The 26,337-nt window shown below is 39.6% G+C and overlaps 1 protein-coding gene across 1 annotated transcript in view; it reads right to left on the bottom strand.

Moving 5' to 3' along the window:
* DYM (dymeclin) overlaps window positions 1–26,337 on the bottom strand; it is a 349,582-nt gene that overhangs the window by 313,512 nt on the left and 9,733 nt on the right. Inside the window, 2 exon segments of the mRNA XM_017888647.1 lie at window positions 4,445–4,537; window positions 4,539–4,635. Coding sequence (XP_017744136.1) covers window positions 4,445–4,537; window positions 4,539–4,582 — 137 coding nt within the window. The 5' untranslated portion in view covers window positions 4,583–4,635.

Raw genomic sequence — 26,337 nt, 5'->3', positions numbered from 1 at the left:
AAATAAAATAAAATAAAATAAAATAAAATAAAATGTATTGCCAAAAGATGTAAACAGACAGTTCCCGGAAAAGGAAATATCAATACTCCTTAAACATATGAAAATAAACACAACCTTAATTATTAAAGAAAGGCAAATAAAACCATAAGGACCACTATCCAAAACTTGCTGAACTGGGTATCAAAAAGAAAAACGACTGCTATTAGTCACACTGAAAAACGTGTGTGTGTGTGTGTGTGTATATATATGAATTTACCCTCAAAAGACAGACAAATAGGCCCTCTACCTCTGAGGTCAAGGGAAACGAGAAGTATAGACTTCTTTGTCACGATTACGCCAACCCCTTCCTGAAAATCGGTGAAGAAAAAAACTGAAATGCTTACCCTTAATTAGTAATAAATATAGTAAGAACTATATTTTACATAACCTAATTGATGACGTAAAGTCCTCTTTACAGAAGAACTCCAGTTAATAAATGTAGAAATGACCAAATTAGAAATATTACCGGCCGGGCGCGGTGGCTCAAGCCTGTAATCCCAGCACTTTGGGAGGCCGAGACGGGCGGATCACGAGGTCAGGAGATCGAGACCATCCTGGCGAACATGGTGAAACCTCGTCTCTACTAAAAAATACAAAAAACTAGCTGGGCGAGGTGGCGGGTGCCTGTAGTCCCAGCTACTCGGGAGGCTGAGGCAGGAGAATGGCGTAAACCCGGGAGGCGGAGCTTGCAGTGAGCTGAGATCAGGCCACTGCACTCCAGCCTGGGCGACAGAGCGAGACTCCGTCTCAAAAAAAAGAAAAAAAAAAAGAAATATTACCATTTTGTAACCTCATAAAACAGGTGATTCAGACAAAAATCAATAGATGCTGAAATATTTACACTCAAAACTCTGATCAATCTTAGTATGATAATTGGTATAAAACACACTTTTCTACATATGGAAAACCTTACCAAAAATGATTAACCTAAATTTTATCAAGCTTTTAAATCTCATTTCCAATTTACAGGAAATACATAGAACAAAAGAACAAGTTACAAGGCATGAAAAGCAATCAGATAAATACAGAAGATGGAACATTCTACAGAAAAACTGACACAATTTGTTTTAAAAATGACATGAAGCAAAAAATAGTGGCAAGGTGGGAAGTGGATACCTATATTCTACTTTAAAAGACATTTAAGAACAAGAACCATCAAATGCAACATATGCACCTTATTTGGCTCCTAATTGTAATAAACTATAAAACAACTGGAAAATTTTAAATATGAACTGGGTAGCAGGAATTATTGTTAATTTTGTTAGGTGAGATAATGGTATTATGGTTATGTAAAAAAAGACTTTAAGATACTTAAAAAACAATAATGAACAAAATATGGAAACAATCCAAATGTCTATTAATTTCTGAATGGATAAACAAAGTGCAGTATATCCATACAATGGAGTATCACTCAGCAATAAAAAGGTACAGAGGCTGGGTGCAGTGGCTCATGCTTATAATCCCAACATTTTCAGAGGCAGAGGAAGGAGGATCACTTGAGGCCAGGTGTTCAAGACCAGGCATGCCTGTGGTTACTCGGGAAGGTAAAGTGGAAGGATCACTTGAGTCCAGGAGTTCAAGGCTATAGGGAGCTACGATCGCACTACTGCAATCCAGCCTGGGCAACAGAGTGAGACCTTGTCTCAAAAAAAAAAAAAAAGGAATGCAAGTACTGGTGCATGCAACAACATGTATGAATATTACACTCAGTGAAGGAAGCCAGTCACAGCTGGGTGCAGTGGCTCACGCTTGTAATCCCAGCACTTCGGGGTGCTGAGGATTGCTTGAACCCAGGAGTTTAAGACCAGCCTAGGTAACAGAGCAAGACCCCATCTCTAAAAAAGTAGAAGAAAAAAAAAGAAGCCAGTCACAAAAGACCACCTATTGTTACAATTCCATTTACATGAAACGTCTAGAACAGGCAAAGATAGTAGTAGTTGTTATTAAATTAGTGGCTGGACGCTGTGGCTCACACCTGTAATCCCAGCACTTTGAGAGGCTGAGGAAGGTGAATCACTTGAGGTCAGGAGTTTGAGACCAGCCTGGCCAATGTGGTGAAACCTCATCTCCACAAAAAATACAGAAATTAGCCAGGTGTGGTGGCATGCACCTGTAAGCCCAGTTACTCGGGAGGCTGAGGCAGGAGAATTGCTTGAATCCAGGAGGCAGAGTTTGCAGTGAGCAGAGATCGTGCCACTGCACTCCAGCAGACTGAGACTCCCTCTCAAAAAATAAATAAACAAATAAATAAGTGGTTGCTAGTGCAATCTAGAGTTTGGGGGAATGTCTGCTAATGGGCATGGGATGGGGCTCCTTTCTGGGATTATAATGTTCTAAAATTGGTGATTGTTACACAATTCTGTGAATAAAAACACTGAATAATACAATTTAAATGGGTGAATTACATGATATATGAAACATACCTCAAAAAGTGTATTATTTTTCTATTGCTACTTGAAAAGTTATCAAAATTTAGTGGTGCAAACAACATAAATTTATTATCCTACAGTTCTGTAGGTCCAAAGTCTGACACTCAATGAGCTAAGATCAAGATGTCAATAAGGCTGCATTCCTTTCCGGAGGCTCCAGAGGGAAATCTGCATTCTTGCCTCTGCCAGCTTCTGGAAGCTGCTCACATTTCTTTTTTTTTTTTTTCTTTTGAGACAGAGTCTCGCTTTGTCATCCAGGCTGGAGTGCAGTGGCGTGATCTCGGCTCACTGCAAGCTCTGCCTCCCGGGTTCACATCATTCTCCTGCCTCAGCCTCCAGAGTAGCTGGGACTACAGGCGCCCGCTACTACGCCCGGCTAACTTTTTGCATTTTTAGTAGAGACGGGGTTTCACCATGTTAGCCAGGATGGTCTCGATCTCCTGACCTCGTGATCCGCCCGCCTCGGCCTCTGAAAGGGCTGGGATTACAGGCGCAAGGCACTGCGCCCAGCAAAGCTGCTCACATTTCTTTCTCATGACCCCCTACCATCTTCAAAGCCAGCAAGGGCAGGCTGAGTCCTCCTCACATCACATCTGACTTTCTCTTCCACCTCCCTCTTCCACTTTCAAGAAGCCTTGTGATTACATTGGGCCTGCCCAGATAATCCAGGATAATCTCCCTATTTCAAGGTCAGCTGATTAGTAACCTTAATGCCATTTGCTACTTTAATTCCCCTTTGCCATGTAATGTAACATATTCAGATTCTGCAGACAAAGATATGAACATGTTTCGGGGGCTACTATTTGGCCTATCATAATAAAGCTCTTAAAAAGTAAATAAAATTTTAAAATCTAGTTATTGAGTGTATGGGAATTCAATATTCTAGTCATTCTATATTATTGTCTATCAGTTTTGTAATATAATTAAAATGAGATATTGTTTTCACCTCCGAAACTGGCAAAGGTCAAAGGTCTAAAAATGCATCAAACTGACAAAGATATGGGGAAACACACCTCTCATGCATTGCTGGTAGGTGTGTAAATTCCTACAACTTCCATGGAGCACAACTTGGCATAGCTACCAAACTGCAAATGCACATACACTTTGACCCAGCAATTCTACTTCAAGGAATTTATATTAAAGATATATTTGTGTGTATAAGAAATGATGTATGTGGCAATAACTGTTATAACAAAGACTGGAAACAATCTAAATGTTCATCAACAGAAAACCAATTAAATATATTCTACAGATACTCCACAGTCATTAAAAAGAATAAGGCAGTTGCATATATGCTACATATACAAGATATACTTTACCTAACTGTGGGAAAAAAGGCAAGGGACAGAACAGTACATGTAGTATGCTACCATTTGTATTTAAACAATTTTGTGAAACTATATGGGATATATGCTTAAGTAACCTATACTATCTCTAGAACGATTCAAAATCAACTGCCACCAGTGCTCACCTCTAGAGAAGGGAGGTGGCTATTGAGTGGGGTAAAAAGAAGAGAAAAGCTTATTTTCTACTTTCAAATCTTTTGGATTTTCTACTGATTTATGTATGACAGGCCAGATAGACAGAACATTTCTAAATTTTTTTTTTTTTGAGACGGAGTCTCGCTCTGTCGCCCAGGCTGGAGTGCAGTGCCGCAATCTCGGCTCACTGCAAGCTCCGCCTCCCGGGTTTACGCCATTCTCCTGCCTCAGCCTCCCGAGTAGCTGGGACTACAGGCGCCCGCCATCTCGCCCAGCTAGTTTTTTGTATTTTTTAGTAGAGACGGGGTTTCACCGTGTAGGCCAGGATGGTCTCGATCTCCTGACCTCGTGATCCACCCGACTCGGCCTCCCAAAGTGCTGGGATTACAGGCTTGCGCCACGGCGCCCGGCCTCTAAATTTTTTTTTTAATCTGCATACCACACAAGTTGATATGGCCCACTATTCAAATTTTCAATCTCCAGGCAATCTCTTACCTGCTAGTTGGTGCAGGGAAAGAAAACGAGAGAAGCTGATTCCAGAACGGGTCATTCTCAGAGACAGATTCCGTGCCTGATAACTTTTCAAGTATTCATTTTAGGAAGATCGCCGATTCTGCTGCTATTTGATCCCATCTTCTACCTTAAGCAGATAACTTGTCCTTAAACCTGCATTTCCACAAGACAACCTATAAAAAATAAAAATAAAAAAATTTAAACTTGTTCAAAAGTCATCATTCTTTTTTCTTTTTTCTTTTTTTTTGAGACGGAGTCTCACTCTGTCGCCCAGGCTGGAGTGCAGTGGCCAGATCTCAGCTCACTGCAAGCTCCGCCTCCCGGGTTCACGCCATTCTCCTGCCTCAGCCTCCCGAGTAGCTGGGACTACAAGCGCCCGCCACCTCGCCCGGCTAGTGTTTTATATTTTTTAGTAGAGACGGGGTTTCACCGGGTTAGCCAGGATGGTCTGGATCTCCTGACCTTGTGATCTGCCCGTCTCGGCCTCCCAAAGTGCTGGGATTACAGGCTTGAGCCACCGCGCCCGGCCCAAAAGCCATCATTCTTTGTCTACCTATAAAAAAAACTATAAACTTGCTAAAGAAAATCACATCTGTATTTATAAATATATTAGACATCAGATACAAAGTTACAAGAAACATGGGGCTAGGCCAGGCATGGTGGCTCACGCCTGTAATCCCAGCACTTTGGGAGGCCAAGGCGGGCAGATCACGAGGTCAAGAGATTGAGACCATCCTGGCCAACATGGTGAAACTCCATCTCTACTAAAAATACAAAAATTAGCTGGGCATGGTGGCACACACCTGTAGTCCCAGCTACTCGGGAGGCTGAGACAGGAGAATCACACGAACCCGGGAGGCAGAGGTTGCAGTAAGCCAAGATCGTGCCACTGCACTCCAGCCTGGTGACAGAGCAAGACTCTATCTCAGAAAGAAAAAAAGAAAAAAAAGAAAAAAAAGAAATATGGAGCTAACACCTGTCTTAGCCAATACAAACACAAAAATCCAAATCTATATGGTACTTGTACTATGTATCTTAGGATGGGCATATCTCTACCCAAGAAAATGTCTCAAAGCAAAATCATAAAAATGGTAACTTATAATTAGTCTGAAAATGAAGCTGTTTTACAACCAAAACAATGGTGACAAAGAAATACAGAAATCTGGATGGCTTGAATGTACAAGGAAGGGAACATAGCTCAAGTAATTACCATGTGCTACCCCTACTTATGGGGGTCATGGGGACAAACCTGAATTACCCACTTCAAGTGAAAGAGATCCCAGTTACAAAGGAATCACATTTAATGTTTCTCTCATTCTGCCATAGGGCATATACGTAGTTTTTGTTGATATGCCTCTTCTCCTAAACCATGCACATTTTTATGACAGGAATTATTTTATTCATCTTTCTATGCCCACTGTCTAGACTAGCATGTAAAAAGTTCCCTAAACAGTATGTTGAAAGAACAAGTGAGTGAATAAATAATTAGTATCCACGAGGCTCTTCAAAAGTCAGTGTTGGTTGTTCTCAGTCACTAAGGGAAGAAAACTAATAGTTTAGTTACAAATATGAATCACTGTCTTCCTTAAATCACATTTAACACACTTCTAGATCATGTTTTATCTTGATTTGTTCAGAAAAGGTCTCTCATTGAATAACAAAATAATGATAAGGTAAATAATAAATTATACTATTTTAAAATTACAATCACAACGAAAGGAAACGACATGGGCTCAGGGACCAAAGGTGGCTCAGCTCAGGTGAGAATGTACATTAGTGACTCACTTTCTTCCTCATGTCCCTCCTCATCCCACAAAGGTACTGAAGCCATGGTCAGAATTTGGAAGCTGGATTGGGCTGCTTATTCTGAGAGCAAGAGGCTTCCCCGATGATGCACATGGACAGCTGGGTCTTCCGAATCTGAGAGAGAAATACTGATCTGGTTCCTCATCACCTGCCCCTGAACCTGAGGCCAGCCACTACTTTCATCCTTCCTGCAAGGGGACAGGGGCCCCAATAACTCAATTCAACTTCAAATGAATAATAATTCAGCTTCAATTAAGCCTCTATATTAAGCTAGCTAATCATAAGGTTTAATTTCTTAAAGTAGGGCTTGTTAAGCCCAATTAGAAAATGCTATAAAAGAAATACCCTGAAGGCCAGGCGCAGTGGCTCACACCTGTTATCCCAGCACTTTGGGAGGCCAAGGCAGGCAGATCACCTGAGGTCCGGAGTTCAAGACCAGCCTGACCAACATGGAGAAACCCCCTCTACTCAAAATACAAAATTAGTCTGGCATGGTGGCGCATGCCTGTAATCCCAGCTACAAGGGAGGCTGAGGCAGGAGAATCACTTGAACCCAGGCGGCAGAGGCTGCAGTGAGCCAAGATCACACCATTGCACTCTAGCCTGGGCAACAAGAGCAAGACTCCATCTCAAAAAGAAAAAAAAAAAAAAAAAAAAGAAATACTCTGAAATACATAAATTCCTAACTTACAATAGTATTTTAAGCTATCAAAATTATAAGGGGATATAATACACTAGTGAAAATGAATGAAACAGAGCTAAATGGATACATCTCAAAAATATAAAATGTTTTTTTAAAAAGCAGGCTACCTAATAGATATGATATGCTGTCATTTACAAGATTTTAAAACTCACAAAAAATATTATGGATTTATTCACAGCTAGCACTAGTATTAAAACAGTTTTTTGTTTTGTTCTGTTTTCAAGAGACAGGGCCTCACTCTGTTGCTGAGTACAACGCTGGAGTACAATGAATTGATTACAGCTCATTGTAACCTCAAACTCCTGGGCTCAAGACATCCTCACGCCTCACCCTCCTAAGTAGCTGGAACTACAGGTACATGTCACCAAATCCCAGCTAATATTTTTTATTTGGTAAAGATGGGGTCTCACTGTGTTGCCCAGGCTGGTCTCGAACTCCTTCTGCCTTGGCTTCAACCAATCCTCCTGCCTTGGCTTCCCAAAGTGCTGAGATTACAGGCATGAGTCACTGAGCCTGGCCAAAAGGAAATAATTTAACCAGAAATCTATAGCTTTTCAAGCTATCAGTTAAGTTTGAAAGTAGAATAAAAACATTTTCTGATTTGCCAAGATTCAAAAGACCTCCCAGGAACCTACAAGGAAGCTACAAGATGTACTCCTTCCACATGAGGGAGTAAGCCAAGAAAAAGGAAGAAATTCAAGAAACAAGGAATCCAACACAGGGCAGTGGTATAGAGAATCACAGCCACGCAGCAGGCTGGGACAAGAGTCAAAACGGCTCGCAGATCTCCAGGAGAAGAAAGCATAGAACTGACAGTTCACTTGATGTGTCTAACCTTACTCTGTGGACTGTTACAACACTGTAGGAGAATTTGGAAGCAATGAATAATAGTTACATGGAGAATAAAGTAAATAATTTTATATAGACTACATACTTTGGGAAAAACAGAAATTATTTAAGAAAGGTCATGTAATCATAGTATATGACTAAATTCAACAGTAATCAGTATTTATATAATCACTATGATATAAATACTAAATATTTAATCAAAAATTGTGAGCTAACTCTCACAAGATTCCGGAAAAAGAAGCAGGATTGGTGGTCTATGACTGCTAAACTTTCATCTTCCATAATAGGTAGTGCTCAATAGAAAATATGTAAAGTTAGTAAATCAAAAAACAGTAAAAATGTATTAGCTATAAATAAGGAAGCAGGGCCAGGTGTGGTGTAATCCCAACATTTTGGGAGGCCGATGTAGGTGGATCACTTAAGGCCAGAAGTTCGAGACTAACCTGGCCAACACAGTGAAAACCCATCTCTACTAAAAATACAAAAATTAGCCAGGCATGTTGGAGCATGTCCATAATCCCAGCTCCTCAGGAGGCTGAGGCATGAGAATCACTTAAACCCGGGAGGTGGAGACTGCAGTGGGCTGGAATTGTGCCACTGCAATCCAGCCTGGGCAACAGAGTGAAACTCTGTCTCAAGTTAAATAAATAAATAAATAAATAAGGAGGTAAATAGCAAAAAGCAACAGCTTATAGATTTTAAAGTGGTGGCCAGGTGCGGTGGCTCACGTCTGTAATTCCAGCACTTTGGGAGGCCGAGGTGGGTGGATCACCTGAGGTCAGGAGTTTGAGACCAGCCTGACCAATATGATGAAACCCCGTCTCTATTAAAAATACAAAAATTAGCTGGGTGTAGTGGCCAGTGCCTGTAATCCCAGCTACTTGGGAGGCTGAGACAGGAGAATCACTTGAACCCGGGAGGCAGAGTTTGCAGTGAGCCGAGATCGCACCACTGCACTCCAGCCTGGGCAACAAGAAAAGAAAAAGAAAGTGGCCACCCCTGTGGAAAAGGATTCTGGAATAGGGAGGGTGGTAGAGCAGTTTTTTATATTAAGTCTGTCATATTAGTTGACTTTTCAAAATCATGTCCATATACTACTTTGATTAAAAATGAAATATTTTCTGGCCAGATGCAGTAGATCATGCCTGTAATCACAGCAACTCAGGAGGCTGAGGCAGGAGGATTGCTTGAGGGCAGGGATTAGACACCAGCCTGGGCAACATAGCAATACCCTGTCTCTAAAAAAAAAAATTTTTTTTTTTAATTAGGCAGGTGTGGTGGCACCACATGGCGATTTCAACTATTTAAAAAAAAAAAAAAAAAGCACAACCCATAAAAGAAAAAAATTGATAAACTGGGCTTCTGCAAATTAAAAACTTTTGGGCCAGGTGTGGTGGCTCATACCTATAATCCCAGCACTTTAGGAGGCCAAGGCAGGCAGATCACTTGAGGTCAGGAGTTCAAGACCAGCCTGGCCAACATGGTAAAATCCCATCTCTACAAAAAATACAAAAATTAGCAGAGCATGGTGGCATGTGCCTGTAATCCAAGCTACTGGGGAGGCTAAGGCACAAGAATCACTTGAACCCAGGCAGCAGAGGTTTCAGTGAGCCAAGATCATGCCACTGCACTTCAGTCTGGGCAACAGAGCATGACTCCATCTCAAAAAAAAGAAGTGAAGTGAAGGACAGCAATGTATATGTGAACTGAAAATACAACAGACAGGCAGATGGAATTAGGAATACTTCGTTATTATAAGGTATTGCACAATCTGTGAAGTGGTAGCGTTGTTATTGTGCTATTTAAAAGCAGTCTTGGACTGCTTGTAAATGTAGATTGCAAACTCTAGGGTAACCACTAAAAAAGTGAAAAAAAAAAGTATAATTGATATGCTAAGAAAAGAGAAACCTAATCTCATAAAGTGCTCCATTAAAACCACAAGGCCGGGCACAGTGGCTCATGCCTGTAATCCCAGCACTTTGGGAAGCTGAGGCACGTGGATCACCTGAGGTCAGGAGTTAAAGATCAGCCTGGCCAACATGGTGAAACCCCATCTCTACTAAAAATACAAAAAATTAGCCAGGCAAAGTGGCGGGCATCTGTAATCCCAGCTACTCAGGAGGCTGATGCAGGAAAATCGCTTGAACCCAGGAGATGGAAGTTGCAGTGAACCGAGATCGCGCCATTGCACTCCAGCCTGGGAAACAAGCACGAAACTCCATCTCAAAAAAAACAAAACAAAACAAACAAACGAAAAGAATCTACATGTCCCAGAGAGGTGCCAACAAATCAGACTAATAAGTACTTTCTTTCACAACCACTAGGATTGTTTTTACATATTAAGTTACTTCATCATCCATATTATACATGATGAGATATCAGGATCTCACATTCTAGTTACTCAGTGTCATAGTATAGAATGCTCTTTCACTTACACTAGCTTTCCAAAATAAATTTATTTACTTATTTTAGAGATTGGGTCTCACTCTGTCACCCAGACTAGAGTGCAGTGGCACGAACATAGTTCACTGTAGCTTCAAACTCCTGGATTCAAGCAATCCTTCCGCCTTAGCCTTCTGAGTAGCTGGGATTACAGGTACATGCCACCACACCCTGCAAACTTTTTAAAATTTTTTGTAGAGATGAGGGTCTTGCTATGTTACTGAGGCTAATCTGAATCTCCTGGCCTCAAGAGATCCTCTTGCCTAGGCTTCCAAAAGCACTGGGATTAGAGGTATGAGTCACCTCTCCCAGCTACCCAATAAATTATTTCTTTCAAATAAATTGAACTTTTTCAATAAAAACAAATAAGTAATGTTCCTGGGTCCTCTGGGATCTGCATTAATTTCATTAACTCTGAGAAGTAACAACAAATTTTGTCCTCTACCACCTATAAGGGATATGCTGATTTTAGAATTTTAAGCCAAACCTTTCAAATATTTTTATTTGTCCAATAATCCCCTGTGACTGAATATGCCTCAAATAAATATATGTTTAACAAACAAGTAAGCCGGGCGCGGTGGCTCACGCCTGGTAATGCCCAGCTCCTCATGGGAGCAGAGGCGGGAGGATAGTTGAGCCAGGAGTTCGAGACCCTGGCCTGTTAATACAGCGAGCCCCGTTCTCAACCAAAAAAGGAAAAACAAAAAAAAAAGAAAAAAAAAAAAAAAAAAACAAGTAAAAAGGACCTTGACTACTTGTTTACAGTGTGCTATTTATCAGGGGACTCATGCTAATTAGCAGTTAGGATTATAGGCCTAATATTAGTGTACTGAATAAGCACCTCTAACTGTATGGATGAAAGTGGGTTAGTTCAAAGAGTGTTGGATTACTGACAGCAATTTAAGTATGGGTCCTCCTGGCTCTACCATGCACTCAATTTTCCTTCTCTGCGCTTCATATTTTAATGAATTTAATTTTTATTCTGTTAATTTTATAACAGGATAAAAATGACACCAGATCAAAAGAAATGAGAATCATAACAATTTGTTCTCATTTAAATAGACCAGTATCTTACTATTTTTGTGTGATACCTTAAAAGCAAGCAATTTTACTCCGGGAGTTTAATTAAGTACATGAATGCTGAATTTTCAAAAGAACAAAATTTTATTTTGGAATCAACCTCCTCCTCCCACCAGGTGAAGCAACAATGAGAAACAATACTATCAAAGAGTCTACTAACAAAATCTGTCAGATGTTTTTGTTTATTTTATGTTCTTTTTGTATCAGTAATATACATGGTACAAAATACAAAAGCTTCAAAGGATATACAGTGAAAAGTCTTCTTCCCATCCCATCTTCTAACCACCTTCTCAACTCAGAGAAAACATTCCCAGTTTCTTGGACATCATTCCACAGACATTCTGTGTATATACAAACATATGTTCAACCTCTTTTTAAACAAACCATAGCATATGACATATTCCTCTATACTCTGCTATTCCCACTCATCAATATATAGGAAGTCATTATATATCTGTATATGAAGCACTTCATTCCTTTTTACAACTGTGTAACATTCCATTTTATAATTTCTCAAATACCATATTGATGGACATTTAAGTAGTCTACATCGTTTGCTATTACAAACCATTCTCCAAGTAATAGAAAATAAATAAATGTCATTCCCCAATAAGATATATACATTACTTATATCTCATACTATCACTTACATAAGCATATAAAATATTTCACACATGTATGAGTAGACAGATATGATAAATCCAGAGAAATAGAATTGCTGGGTAAAAGGGTATACGCATTTGTAATTTTGATAGATACTTGGATTCTCACCAGCAATGCCTATTTCTCTACTTCACAGCCACCATTGTTTAATCAAACTTTCTGATCCTTGCCAACTTAGATTTTTTAAAAAACAGTTTTTCAATATAATTTTATTTTGCATCTCTCTTGCCGTGAATAAGGCCATTACCTGTTCATATCCTATGACTGTTTTCTACTGGTTTATAGGAAATAAACTTTATTTTCAAGGTGGCTAGGATAGACCACAAAATTAAGTCTTAAATCAAACACCTGCACACCTGTAATCCCAGCACTTTGGGAGACAGAAGCAGGAGGAATGCTTGAGCCCAGGAGTACGAGGCCAGCCTGGGCAACATGGCAAGACCATCTATACAAAAAAATTAAAACTAGCTGGACATGGTGGCACAAGCCTGTGGTCAGTTACTCAGAAGGATTGCTTGCGCCCAAGAGTTCGATGCTGCAGTGAGCCACGCCTGCAACACTGCACTATGCAACAGAGCAAGACTTTGTATCAAAAATAAAATTAATAAATCAAAATAACTGCTCAGTCTAAGAACACTATGAACTCGTTCTAAAACAATATGAATAAACCCTACAAGCATATCAGGAGAGACACTGAACAGAACGTTAACAAAAAAAAAATTGAGACAGCCAAGTGAGCAAAGAGTACAGTGCCTCCTTCCCCGTTTTTTCTCACCAAACCCTAGAAATAATATAAACAATATTTTTTTAAATAGCCAGTGATTACACAGCCATGCTCAAAAAATAAAATAGGCCGGCGCGCAGTGGCTCAAGCTGCTTATCCAGCCTTGGGCGGCCGAGCGACGGGCCGATCATGGAGGTCACGGAGATCAAGCCATCTGGCTGACCCGGTGGCAACCCCGTCCTACTCAAAACTCTCAAACTACGGCCGACCGTGCGGCCCGCCTGTAGTCCAGCCTACTCGGGGAGGCCTGAGGCCGAGAATCGGCCGTAAACCCCAGGAGGCGGAGCTTGCCAGTGAGCTGAGATCCGACCACTACCTCCGCCTGGCGCGGCAGAGCGAGACTCGTCTCAATAAATAAATAAATAAAAATAAAATAAAAAATATAAAATAAAATAAAATAAAATAAATAAAATAAATACAATAAGCAGGGGGCCAGAAGGCTGTGGAAGAACTCCTATATAAAATAGAAAACAGCTGGAGATGGTCTAAAAAGGGAAATGGCATCCCAGAGCAGGCTCAAGGGCCTTCAAGGGCACCATCCCAAAGAGTGTGAACAGGAACTCTGGCACAAAGGCAGAAAGGCCAGAAAAAGGCCCAGAAGCAACTAACAGAAGCTTGGCTAGTGCACCTAAGCAGACACCCTGGGCCGCTGGAATATACAGGAGGAACAAGTTCAGACATAATAAGACCAGTAGCCACTGAGGCACTCTTGCCAGAAAGATCCATCTGCTCCCCCGCAAAAAGCAAAGTAGAAAACTGAGCCCCAACGGCATCTCTTATGCAATGACTCCTGCCAAGGATTCCAAACACACACACACAATCACCTCCTCCCAATTTATTTGGAACTCTCAAGACCCTTATCAATGAAAACTAGAGTAAAGTAGAAAACACTATTGGGTCATCTCCAAAGACTCCTACTGCCTTTGCCCTCACTGGGCATCATTAGACTCCCTTGGCTTCCAGCTCTTCTTTCTCTAAATCTGTCAGTAACTGATCCCATCTCCTGGTTTTTCTATCGGCTTCCATGATACTACTTTCAAATTTCTCCTTCTAGACCCAACCTCTAGTCAGGAAGCCAGTTGTATTGATATCTCTAAATTACTTAAGACTTTTTTTAACTCAATGATAATATATATAATACAATCAGTAAGTTTGTTGGTAACAGTGATCCTTATGTAAGTCTATGCTAGATACGAGAAGTAGGCTATTGCTGATGCTTTTAGTAGCAAACCTTTCAAAGGACCTATCTTCAATGCAATGTAGTCAAGAACTCAATCTTAACATGTGTAAAATTGATTCTATCATTCCTCCCTGTTACCCCTTAAAACTCTCCACTAATCCCCTAAAGCTGCGATTATGTAAAAGCGGCCTTGAAATGTTATTATGCTGTAGTACATAAAACATCTCCCCAGGTAGATTATTCCTGAGAGGTATGAATCAGGCCTTATACTTCTTCCTTATCCCTAATCAACTTCCGGCATGCTGCTAAAGAGAAATTACTCAAAAAATACTTGCTGAAATAGCCAAGGTCCCACAGCTAATAAATATATGAAAAGATCTTCAGCCTGAATCCTGAGTACAATATGCTAATTAAAACAATAATATATCATCGTTACCCATCAAACTAGTAAACGTTAAAAAATACTTGGTAACAGGCCAGGAACTGTGGCTCACGCCTGTAATTCCAGCACTTTGGGAGGTTAAGGTGCAAGGATCTCCAGAAGCTAAGAGTTCAAGACCAGCCCGGACAACAAAGCAAAACTCTGTCTCTATAAAAAATTCAAAAATTAGCCAGGCAACACGGCTAATGAGCCTGTAGTCCCAGCTACTCAGAAGGCTGAGGGAGGAGGATCACCTGAAATCCAGGATTTTGAAGCTGCAGTGAGCTATTATACAGTCATGTCACTGTACTTCAGCCTGGGCAACACAGGGAGACTCTGTCAGCAAAAAAATAAATAAATAATACATGATATGTTCAATATTTTATATTTAATTTGTGAAATATTTGATAAATACATAAAGTAAATCTCCTCTTTTATGTGTACTGACTATCTCTTGATTTAATGTGCCTTAAATGGAAAGTAAACATTAGTGGATCTGAAAATCCATGATAACCAAATCCTGTTCTAACACCCTCAAAATGTGTAAATGATGCCCTAATGCCCTTTGTCCCATCTCAGGCTGATAATCCACAATTCTACACTATATTCCAGAATTGCTCTCCTCCTAAATACATATGTATTATATTGTATTATATTATTTATATATTATATAATATACATATTATAAATAATATATTTATATTACATTATATTATAAATGATATATTATATAATATATAATATATATATGGATTGCCTGTGTGTACAAACACACACAATACACATATATGCCACACTTGTACTAAGAGAAAGATGAAACAGGAGATCAGAGAAATAACGGGCAATAATCATCAGCCAAAGGACATAGTAAATGCCACAGGTGCCATGAGTCCACAAGTAATAGAACATTCTCTGAAACGCAACTAGGTTCCAAGTGCTATATTAAGTAGAGTTGGGTATTCCCCGCCCAATGAAATGAAAGCAATGGAAAGAAAGATATAAACCCACAAAGATCAGAGCAAGGGAAGTGTGGAAGATGGGAAGGTGACAGAGGCGTGTACCTGAACCAGCAGACCTGAGGAAGCCTCAAAGGGAGTTCCTGCCAAGGGGGACACTGACAAGAAGGAAGGCATGGAGCCGTGGGAAGGCTGAAGAGTGAGAGACTGGGCACTGGGGAATATGGGGCAAGGTGCAGGACTAAAGTCTGGGGGTCTCTCTCCCCAGGAAGAGATTACTACTTGTGCTCCCCAGAGAAATACGATTAGAGAGACCAACGCCAAGGTTGGGGAGGGTAATAAGGTGGAAAATGAAGAAAACAGGAGAATGAAGATAAAGTCAACTTGCTACAGCTCCATCGTGAGTTTCCCTGCCTCTAAGGCAGGAGACTGAAGGATTCCTCTCAAGAGAAACTGAATAGGAACCTAGGGAAAAGATACAGACATTTAGGAACTGCCAGGCCAATTTAAAAAACAGATCATCACCTCACAGCAATGCCCACCACTCAACAAAATCTACTTACACAAAGAGCTTCCAATCAGTTTTGGGGTAGTCTCACTTTTAAATAAGAATGGACAGTCAAAAATGATTAGACTTGTGAGTAAAGCCTCCAACATGAAACACATAAACCAAAACAGCCCGGGCATGGTGACTGACTCCTAGAATCCCAGCGCTTTGGGAAGCCAAGGCAAGAGAATCACTTGAGCCCAGGACTTGGAGATCAAGCTGGGCAATATAGCAAGACCCCGTCTCTACAAAAAAATAAACAAATTAGCCAGACATGGTGGTGCACACCTACAGTTCCTGCTACTTGGGAGGCTGAGGTGAGACAATTGCCTGAACCTGAGAGGTCAAGGCTGCAGTGAGCTGTGATTGTGCCACTGCACTCCAGCCTGGGCAACAGAGCAAGATCCTATCTCAAAAAAGAAAAGAAAAGAAAAGAAACCAAAACAAACTAAAGAAAGGAATCATAGAAAACAGATGATTCTAAGAAAAGAATAAAAACTAAAATATCTTTAGATAATAATGAAAACAGTAACAATAATAATACCAAATATTTATTTAGCGCCTACTATGTCCCCAGTCACCATCTTAAGTATTTCACACATACTAACTGATTTAACACTCACCACAAACTACGGCGTAGTACTTTTTTTTCTCATTGCCTAAATCATAAATTGGCAAATTACAGCCCAAGGGCTAAATCCTATGTACTGCCCAAAGAATGTTTTTTTTTTTTTTTTTTTTTTTTTTTTTTTCCCAGAAAGGGTCTCACTCTGTCACCCTGGGTGGAGTGCAGTGGCATACTCTCAGCTCACTGCAACCTTCACCTCCTGGGTTCAAGCAATCCTCTCATCTCAGCCTCCCTAGTAGCTGGGACTACAGACATGCGCCACCATGTCTGGCTAATTTTTGTATTTTCAGTAGAGACGAGGTTTCACCTTGTTGGGCATACTAGTCTCAAACTCCTGACCTCAGGTGATCTGCCCACATTATCCTCCCAAAGTGCCGGGATTACAGGCATAAAGTCACTGCACCCAACCTGATTTTCACATTTTTAAATCGTTGAAAAAAATCAAAAGAATATTTTGTGACATGTGTAAATCATATGAAAAGAAAATGTCAGAGTCAATAAAGTCTCATCAGAACACAGCCATGTTAAAAAAAAAAAAAAAAGAAATTAGATTCAAAAATATTAAAGAATGACAAAAGGAAAAAAAAAAAAAAAAGAACACAGCCATGTTCATTTGTGTACATACGGTCTACAGCTGTTTTCCTGATACAACAGCAGACTTGGGTAGTTGCTACAGAGACCATTTGTGGTGCCCTCATCTCTTTATACTCTCAGTGCACCACAAATCTCAATGACACAGTTATACTCAACAGCATTTCAAGTGTCATGAGTATTGCCATACTATTTTACCAGTGACTATCACGACAAAACAACAGAAGTACTCTGATGTCACACTTGTAAGTCACAGTGAACTGTAGAATTTTTAAATCTAGTTAGATGTCAAAATACTTTATTATGTAGAAGCATCACAGCTGTGCCAGCAAAATACACTATAGGAAGCATTACTAGACTAAGCACTCATCACAATATCCCAATATGCCCTGCCACACAGCATTCACTCCCAACTCATGAGAGCAATGGAGAGGAAAATGGGCAAATGTTAAAAAAGATACACCTCCTCAGAGCAGAATGTCTTGCCAAAAATTAAAAATGGAAATGAGGCTGCAACCAAAGTAAATTTCCAAATGGCTCATTTGTTAAGCAAGCAAGGAAAGGATTTACCAACGGTGAGTTAATTAAATTGTGTTTGATTACAGCAGTCAAAGAATTGTGTCCAGAGAAAATATCTTTAACATCTTACTCTTTCCATGAAAACAGTGGCTCAAAGTACAGTATGTATGAAACAATTACATCTATGAATATGTTCCAAAAAGTCAAGAAAATACTAATTTAGAACAACCTGAAGTAGAATCTGCTAAGATGTGTAACAACTGACAGTGGTAAAAATATGTATGAAGCAGAAAAGGGCTTAGCTGGACAAATTTACAAGCCTTGTGAGATGTAAGGTGTTTAAAGCTTATGGCTATTCATCATATTCTCAATCAGCAGGTACTCTGCAGAAAACATCTGAATCTATCATGTGTTATTGGACCAGTAATGCCAAAGGTAAATTTCTTTTGTTCTCATGACATTTTTGTCAGAAATAGAAGCGAAATATCCTGACGCGTCCTGCCACAAAACAATATAATGGCTTAACAATGGCAGAGTTTTACTGAAATGTTTCAAGCTCCAGGCCAAGACACATTTTTCTGAATGAAAAGAATCACCCTCAACCACTATTGTTGCTGCAGACTTGATACATCTGTTAATGAATTCAGCCTAAAATCAGAAGGACAACAGGGTCTACATGCAAAACCTATATTGAGACAGTCATTTCAAGGACAACTAACATTGCCTGAGTCACAAGTCATGTCAAGATGCTTCATGCACTTCCTACACTGCCAAAAATTAAAATAAGAAGCAAGATCTCTACTGCCACACAAATATGCAGCAGACTTATTTTTCAAAATCAAACATTTCCAGCAGTATTTTTTCATACCTCAACGCAAGTAGAAACGAACACTCCACAATTCAAAAACCATTTAACTGTGCAATGAGAAGCTTCTACCTAATTCTCAATTGGAAGTGATTAGTCTGCAATGTAATGATTTGCTAAACGTTAAATATCAAGAAAAGAGTCTAAAAGAATTCTGTAAATGTCTTCCAAGCAATGAATATGCTCTATTAAAACCATATGTTCACAGACTATTAGCAGTATTTGGCAGTATCTAAGGAGACATTTTCAAAGATGAAATACATGAAATCTCATTACAAATCAGCATTAATAGGCGGACATTTATAATCAATTTTGATGATAGAGAACACTAACTTTAAACTCCAATTAAGCCAAATGTTATCCCCTCTCCTCCAAAAAAAACCTCATTCTTCTCATTACCAAACCTTTATTGCAAAAATTGTTCTCGATGATTATTAGTATTGCATTGAGTTTTATTAATAAAAAACTTGTAGAAATGTTTTCTCTCTTGTTATATAAGTACTTACATAATGAAATGATTAAATAATTTAAAATATCCTTCATTTTGCCCCTTGGCTCATAAAGCCTGAAATATTTGTGATCTGGTCCTACATGAAACGTCTGCCAACTCCTAGCCTACATGATTTAACTAAAGCAAAGAAAGGTTAAGTAATTTGCCCAAGATTATAGAGCTAGAAAGTGGCACACCAGGTTTTAAACCCAAGTAGGATAGGTACAGAAACCATTCTCTTTTAACCACATATTGCTTCATGAAGCAAGAGTAGGATGTCATAAAAAATGAAATAAAGAACAAGAAAGGACACCTGAAATTTAAAATAAGATTAAAAAATTCACTAGAACGGAGAAAAGATAAAAGTCAAGGGAACTCTCATAATACAGAACAAGAAGACAAGTAAGTGAAAAACAAGAGGAGAAAAAATAGAAAATTTAAAGAATAATTTAGAAGATTTTAATATATTAATAGTAACAGTTCCAAAAAGAAAGCACAAACAAAATGGGGGATATTACACTGTCAGGTCAGACACTGTGGGGATCTGAGATTTTACTTTACTGACAAAGCTGAAAAAGACATGAAACCTCTGGAACAGGGACACAAAACAACTGCAATAGCAGTAGCCAGAGTAACACCTTACATCAGTTTCTTAGGCACTAAATCCCACAGGCCATTCAAAGTATTTGTTAAAAATTAATAATATATCCATAGAAAACTAAGCAAACTAGGGGGCAGTAAGGGGAAACATGGTAAAGTACTTACCAGCAGTGAACAATATTTATGTAGTCATAACAATATAAAAGTTAAACACTAAATTAACCAAGAATTCTTATATAACTATACTGGAAGGGCTTTTAGAAATAGGGGAAGGAAGTGGAAGAGTACCCCACCTACCATAACAAGAAGTTAATATGTATTATCTAAAATTGATAAATCATAAAATAGCAGTTTAGGCAGATTTATAAATGCAGAGGTAAGTATCAAAAGAAAAAGCTTAAAAGAATTTTTAGGGCCAGGTGCAGTGGCTCAGGCCTGTAATCCCAGCACTTTGGGAGGTCCAGGCAGGAGGACTATTTGAGGCTAGGAGTTCAAGAACAGCCTGGGCAACATAGCGAGACCCCATCTCTAAAAAAAAAAAAAAAAAAAAGAGAGAGACAGAGTTCTTAAAAGCAACTGCCTCTGAAAATGAGACTAAAAAGTGGGGATGGGTAAGGATATTGCTGATTTTTTATAACCTGCCTTTACTATTATTTACCTTTTCTAACAATACACAAGTATTACTTCAAGTAGAAAAAATATCAAAATAAATAGGAGAGAATCAGCTTTACTATTTCATAATCAATGATTCATATAAACATTTCAATGTGCAAATACTAAAGAACAGTACAGGGTTGAAAAACCAAATAAGCAATATATAAGCTACATTGCATTATGGTTACAATAAGCACAAGAAGCCTATCAATAGCCAGTAAATATTCCTGACTGCCCACTATGTGGCCAGCAGTATACAAAGTGCCAAGGTTAAAGTTGTGAAGAATGGAATTATATACAGAGATACGAATAAATCAACAAGAAATTTTAAGATGGCAACTAATCAAGACTTGGGGAAAGCTTCCAAGAGGTCATACCACAAAAGTTAAGACCGGCCGGGTGCGGTGGTTCATGCCAGCACTTTGGGAGGCTGAAGTGGGTGGATCACCTGAGGTCAGGAGTTCAAGACCAGCCTGGCCAACATGGTGAAACTCCATCTCTACTAAAAACACAAAGATTAGCCGGGTGTGGTGGCAGGCGCCTGTAATCCCAGCTACTTGGGAGGCTGAGACAGGAGAATCACTTGAACCCAGGAGTTAGAGGCTGCAGTGAGCCGATATCACGCCACTGCACTTCCAGCCTGGGCAAGACAGAGCAAGACTCCATCTCAAAAAAAAAAAAAGTTAAGACCTAAAGGACAAGAAGGGTTGGCCTGGGTGGATGTGAGAGTTCAGAAACTTCCAAAGCAGAGAATGGCACGTGTGAAGCCCTGCGGTTAAGAAATAACAGGTAGGGCCTATTCAAGGACCTGAAAGAAGTTTAACACGGCTGGAACAGAAAAGGAATCAAAGCAGAAGCATAAGAGGCCAGAAAGTACCTTTTTCAAACGCCTCTCTTTCTCAAGCAGCTGCTCTCCTCTCCCCTTTCTTCTATTAAACTATACACTCCTTAACCCACCCACGTGTCCGTGTCCCAATTCTTTCTCGGTGGGCAACAACAAACCCCAGGGTATATACCCCAGACAGTGTAGCCACTTCATAATGGGGGCTTCGTCCGGGATACCAAAGTACAACATTCATCAGAACGGTAAGTAGAAGAGCGAACTCCAACTCTGTCCTTTCATTCCAAGGCTCTCAGCTTCCATTTTAGAGCTTTCATCGAAACTTAGCTGTCATGTGGGGCTGGAAGAAGTCCCGGGGTAACTGAGGATTTCTGCGTGGGGCTACCCCCTGGTGCTATCCAAAGGTTCTGGACCCCAGCCTCCAACTGCCCCCATGGGGTGTCGGCAACAGGAGCTTCAACTTTCCTATTGTAATTTCCTCCTTTGCTGTTCGCAACCGTCATTATCTCTTATCCTCTCTGTGGATGAAATGTGTGGGAAGTTTCACGGTTCAGGGAAATAATTTTGTTTGGCAAGATCAGGGAATGCCGTAGTAACCGGGGATATAGCTTAAGGGGAAGCATCTTTGTGATTTTTTAAGAACAGGGCTCCCTGACCCCTCAACAGTGAGCACCTCTCTCTCTTTCTCTGCCCTTGGTCTGGAGAGCACATGGCATTTTCCAGGTCTCTCTCTGCTCTTGGGCTAGAGAGTACGTGGTGTTTCAAGGTCAACAGTGCCACCTAGTGAAATAGGAATCCTCTCCATGAAGCATATTGTCAGTCCTTCACCGAAACACCCTAGCCTCCCAATTCTCTTCCCTTTTTCTGCCTCTCTACTAGAAACCAGGCTTTATGCTGCTTCTGTAATTGGGAAACTTCTGCCTTCAACAACTAGGGGTAAAATATCCTCCAAAGCCAAATTTTAGTCTCAATACTGTCTCATCAGCAGGAAAACAGCCATTCGATTCCCACTTTTTTTTTAAGGCACCTATTCTGCCTCCAATTAGAGTAGTACTTAATTAGTAAGGGAGTTTTAAGTTTGGAAGTTAACTGGAACCATTCTCTAAGGGTAAATGCTTCAGCACAGGCCATAATAGCAGGATACAGAGTTCAATCTAGCACACCCCCTCCATTAAAGGGGCCTTGCCCAACTATTGTGTAGTTTTTCTTGAGATCCATTTTTCAGGAAGCCAGGCAAGTCACACAAGTCTAGGAACTTGAAGGGAAATAACAGGCAGAGGACTAGAGCCACTTGGGTGAGCTTGACTAGACCCAATGACTTAGTTCCTCTGGTTCCATGGCTGGGGGTCACACTGGCAACCATGGGCAGCACGTTCAACAAGGTGCCTGGGACCCAGGAAACACGGAGGGAAAAAAGAAGGGGTATGCCCCCACTGTCTTCCTCTCCACCATGGGTTACACTGAAAGGAAGGAGACTAAAGGGCCACCTTTTTCTCACTTCTCTAAGTGGGTACCATCTTCATCCTGCACTCCCCTGGAGTGCATTCTGAAGCACAAGGACTCCTTTGACCCTGAAACTTTAAAGAAAAAGCGGCTCATTTTCTTTTGCACAAGGGCATGCATGGCCTTTTTACTAGACTTTTGTAAGCGTTACAGAATCAACCCAGCCCTTTTAGCAATCACATTGAGCAGGCCCAAAGATAATAATTCCCCAAAATTAGAGAAGCAACTTCTGGGGAAATCATCTGAGGCAGTTATTGGGTGTCCCAGCCCTCCAAGTCCCCCTTATTCAAGGCCACCTCCAACCATACCACCAGCTCTTCCACCTCCACCATCTCCAAAATTTCCCACTCCCCACTTTCACTCTTACCTCTACAGGAAATGCCCAATGGAGGTGATGTCACTAGCGTTCAAGTTCCCTTCTCTTTGCAACACCTTAGGCAAATAAAGGAGACTTAGGCCAATTTTCTAAAGACCCTGCTAGGTATATAGAAGCTTTCCAAAATTTAACTCAGGTGTTTGACCTCTCATGAAGAGATGTTATGTTGCTTCTAAGCCAAACCCTAACTACAGCTGAAAAGCAGGCAGCAGAGAAATTCAAAGGTGAGCAATGTTTCCTATAGTAGGCCTAAAATGAAAAGGGAAAATGGATAGGGAAGGCAAAGAAATAAGGGAAACACAATTCCCAATGAGAAGACAGGCAGTACCTCTTGACAACCCTAACTGGAATCCCCAGACTTTTCTATGGTGTTTTTCCTTCTTTCACAGTGTACAATGGTTCCTATCTCTTCTTTCATAATGTTCCTCCAAAGTAGGAAAAATTAATTTCCCCAAACCTTAAAATGCTTGACTTAGAATTGAGCTAATAGGAAGGGAACCCAGAAGCCCAACATGCTGGCAAAAGGATAAAAGATTTTTTAACCAGTCAACAATATAACATAAGCCAATAACAATTTGGCTTATCTCTTCCTGTGCAAACTGGTAAAAAGGATAATAAGGATCACTGTTTATTCTCTGTAAAGTTTTAATTAATAAAAAAGAATTTGTGAGGTTGGTCTTATGCTGTAGCCAATTTGGTGTGCTTGTGTGTCTTTCTGTATGGTTCTGTCAAAAGAAAGAGTACCTCAGGTTAGGATGCAGGCCCAGGACCCCATAAGCCGAACTTCGTCTGGGTCCTAGACTCCACAGCTGGTACATAATTAAAATCACTTACTAACCAGGTTTTTCACCAAAAGAAAAGTTGCTGAGAGTTAACAGTGCAACATGTATTTGAGATCTCTAAACGGTTTTATCTGCAAGGCTTATAAAAACAGTGAAATGTGTTTTTTAATAAAAGATTATAAGAAAGCATGGAAATATAAATTTTGCCCAGGGATAAGGAATTATCTTAAATTTAATAAGACAGAGCTAGAGGTTTAACAAGTTATAGAAAGACAAAATTAATCTTACAAAATGTGTAAACATTAACTAAATTCAAAAAGGTATTATATGGTCCTTTCCTAAATTGAGCATTGAAAGAAAAGCACAGTAAGGCTCTCTTAAGACACTAATCTGCCCTTTAGCAAAAGGGGTTGTAAAGGGTTTGTAAAGACTTCACCCCATGGTCATTGGTTAAGATTAGATGGAGTTTCCTATGAGGTTTTATCAAAAGGTTGTTTACAACTTTAATAAACTAATACAAGGGTAAATTTTGGCTTTAAACAGGATTTTCATGTAATAGTAAAGGCTAATGAAAGATTTTTGCCTTTTGTGGCATCATTTTGGCAAAATAAATAACAGCAATTTGGAATTCTATTTCATAACATCAAGTGTTTTAAACCTCTAACATTTAACAGGCATCCCAAATTCAAGCTTCAAGTTTCAAAATTGTCTTTCCTGATGCCTGGCTTTCTGGATTGTTCAGAGGGTCCCTGAAACATCCAAAGAGGTAAACAGGATTATCTGACGTGTTCAGTCACATGAGAATTGCCAAAATGATGTCCAATCTTCTTTAAGTTATATTTTGGTGAATACTAATATATGTTCCAAAATTGTATGGGATTTCTAAAATTCTAATGTCTAAATATATGCTATCAATCATAATTAAGGTTAACTAAACTTTTCAGTCATGTTTTTAATTATAACCTGGAAATTTTGTCATTCACAGACAATTGTTGTCTTGCTTTGTTCCTTCTCAAAAGATAGTTTATAATCAAGCTATATTAAGGACTTTTAACCAGTGTTCTCAAATGCAGGTTTTTAACAGCTTTGAAGATTGTAACATTGGAAGACAGAAAGAATGTACAGGACTCATTAAGAACTGAAATGTTGACAAATATCAAGCGAAACAAGAGTTGACTAAATGGACTGCACTCAGAAAGCTAAAGCAATATTTTTGACTTTTGCTTGGAATATTGCTGATCCTTGGTTTGCTTTTCAGGGTCAAGGAAACTTATTTTGAACTATTTACAGTCTTTAATAATACAGTAAGGTATACTCCTGTGAACAAAACTTGGAGCATGTTTGTTTCTCTCTGCTTGGTTCCTCTAATCTGTGAGAACTCTTAACTTATGGCAATATAGTTGTTTGCATCAGTGAAATAAGAATCCATTTTTCTTTTTCAACAGGACACAACTGGAAAAACTTGTTATTTTATCAAGGCTTTGACTGGAAGTGTATGCTTCCCTTTAAGGAGTCAATCTCCACTTGCAGAGCTGAAAAAGTTCCATGGGAAGAACTGGCCTCATACCTTGTCTACACAGTCCCCGCACAGGGTTCCTAACCTTTGGTCTGTGAAGAATGTCACTTTCTAACAGGTCCAGGAGTTCCAAGTTTATCTTGGGACCTTAAGAGAAAAGGATCAGCCAACTCACAGGTATTTGAGGATACAAACCCATGGCTGGGCTCAGCTTTAAGAAGTCTTATCTGAGATTTCTTGTAGAACAGAGTTCTATCAAAGCCAATCCAAAAGGACTATGTAGAAATAATTACTCTTGCTGAACTTTATGCAAATAACCCGGCCAAATATAAGACTAACGTTTATTCTACAAACAACAGGTCCTATCATAATTTGTTTTTACCAAAAATGAGGACTAGAGAGAGAAAATAGGCTCCAAAGCTTATCATACCTTTGTCATTAAATCCTAGTCACACTAACTGTTTTTAAGCTGTGTGCCTACATTTTAGAGTAACCCTGCTTATTCCTGTGAATCAAGTGGCGATCTCCTGAAGCTTAGAAGAAACAAAAAGGGATGGGTAACATAAAAATCTGGATACCTTGGCAAGTAAAATTTTAGATAGAAAGTATCTATTACACCATACTTGTGGGAACTGCTATATTCACTCTACTGTTTGCAATAGGGTTATACATGGTAGCACCTTCTAACTGAAATACTGGACAGAGAGCTTCCATTGTTGTAGTATTTTGCTTAATTATTATCCTTATAGCAGGGATAATTACCTACAAAAAGGAAGTATGAAAGTTTTACCATCACCGAGTTTGCTAGAACTTCTTATTGGGTTTGGTAATATGTCACACCCTGGCTATGCAAAGAAGGTTATAAAGGAAAGAGATTTTCTGTGGAAGTCATGAAGGGATTGATAACTGCAGGAAAGATCTAGCCAAGGTTAACACTAAAATTACTCCAGCCACCCAAATCCAATGCCACTTATCCTAAAAGGAACGTTACTTTTATTTTATTTATTTATTTATTTATTTATTTATTTATTTATTTATTTATTTTGAGACAGAGTCTTGCTCTGTCGCCCAGGCTGTAG

Source organism: Rhinopithecus bieti, unplaced genomic scaffold (assembly GCF_001698545.2).
Source record: "Rhinopithecus bieti isolate Rb0 unplaced genomic scaffold, ASM169854v2 scaffold_18295, whole genome shotgun sequence".
Lineage (NCBI taxonomy): Eukaryota > Metazoa > Chordata > Mammalia > Primates > Cercopithecidae > Rhinopithecus > Rhinopithecus bieti.
This window is presented reverse-complemented; position numbering and strand designations above follow the sequence as displayed.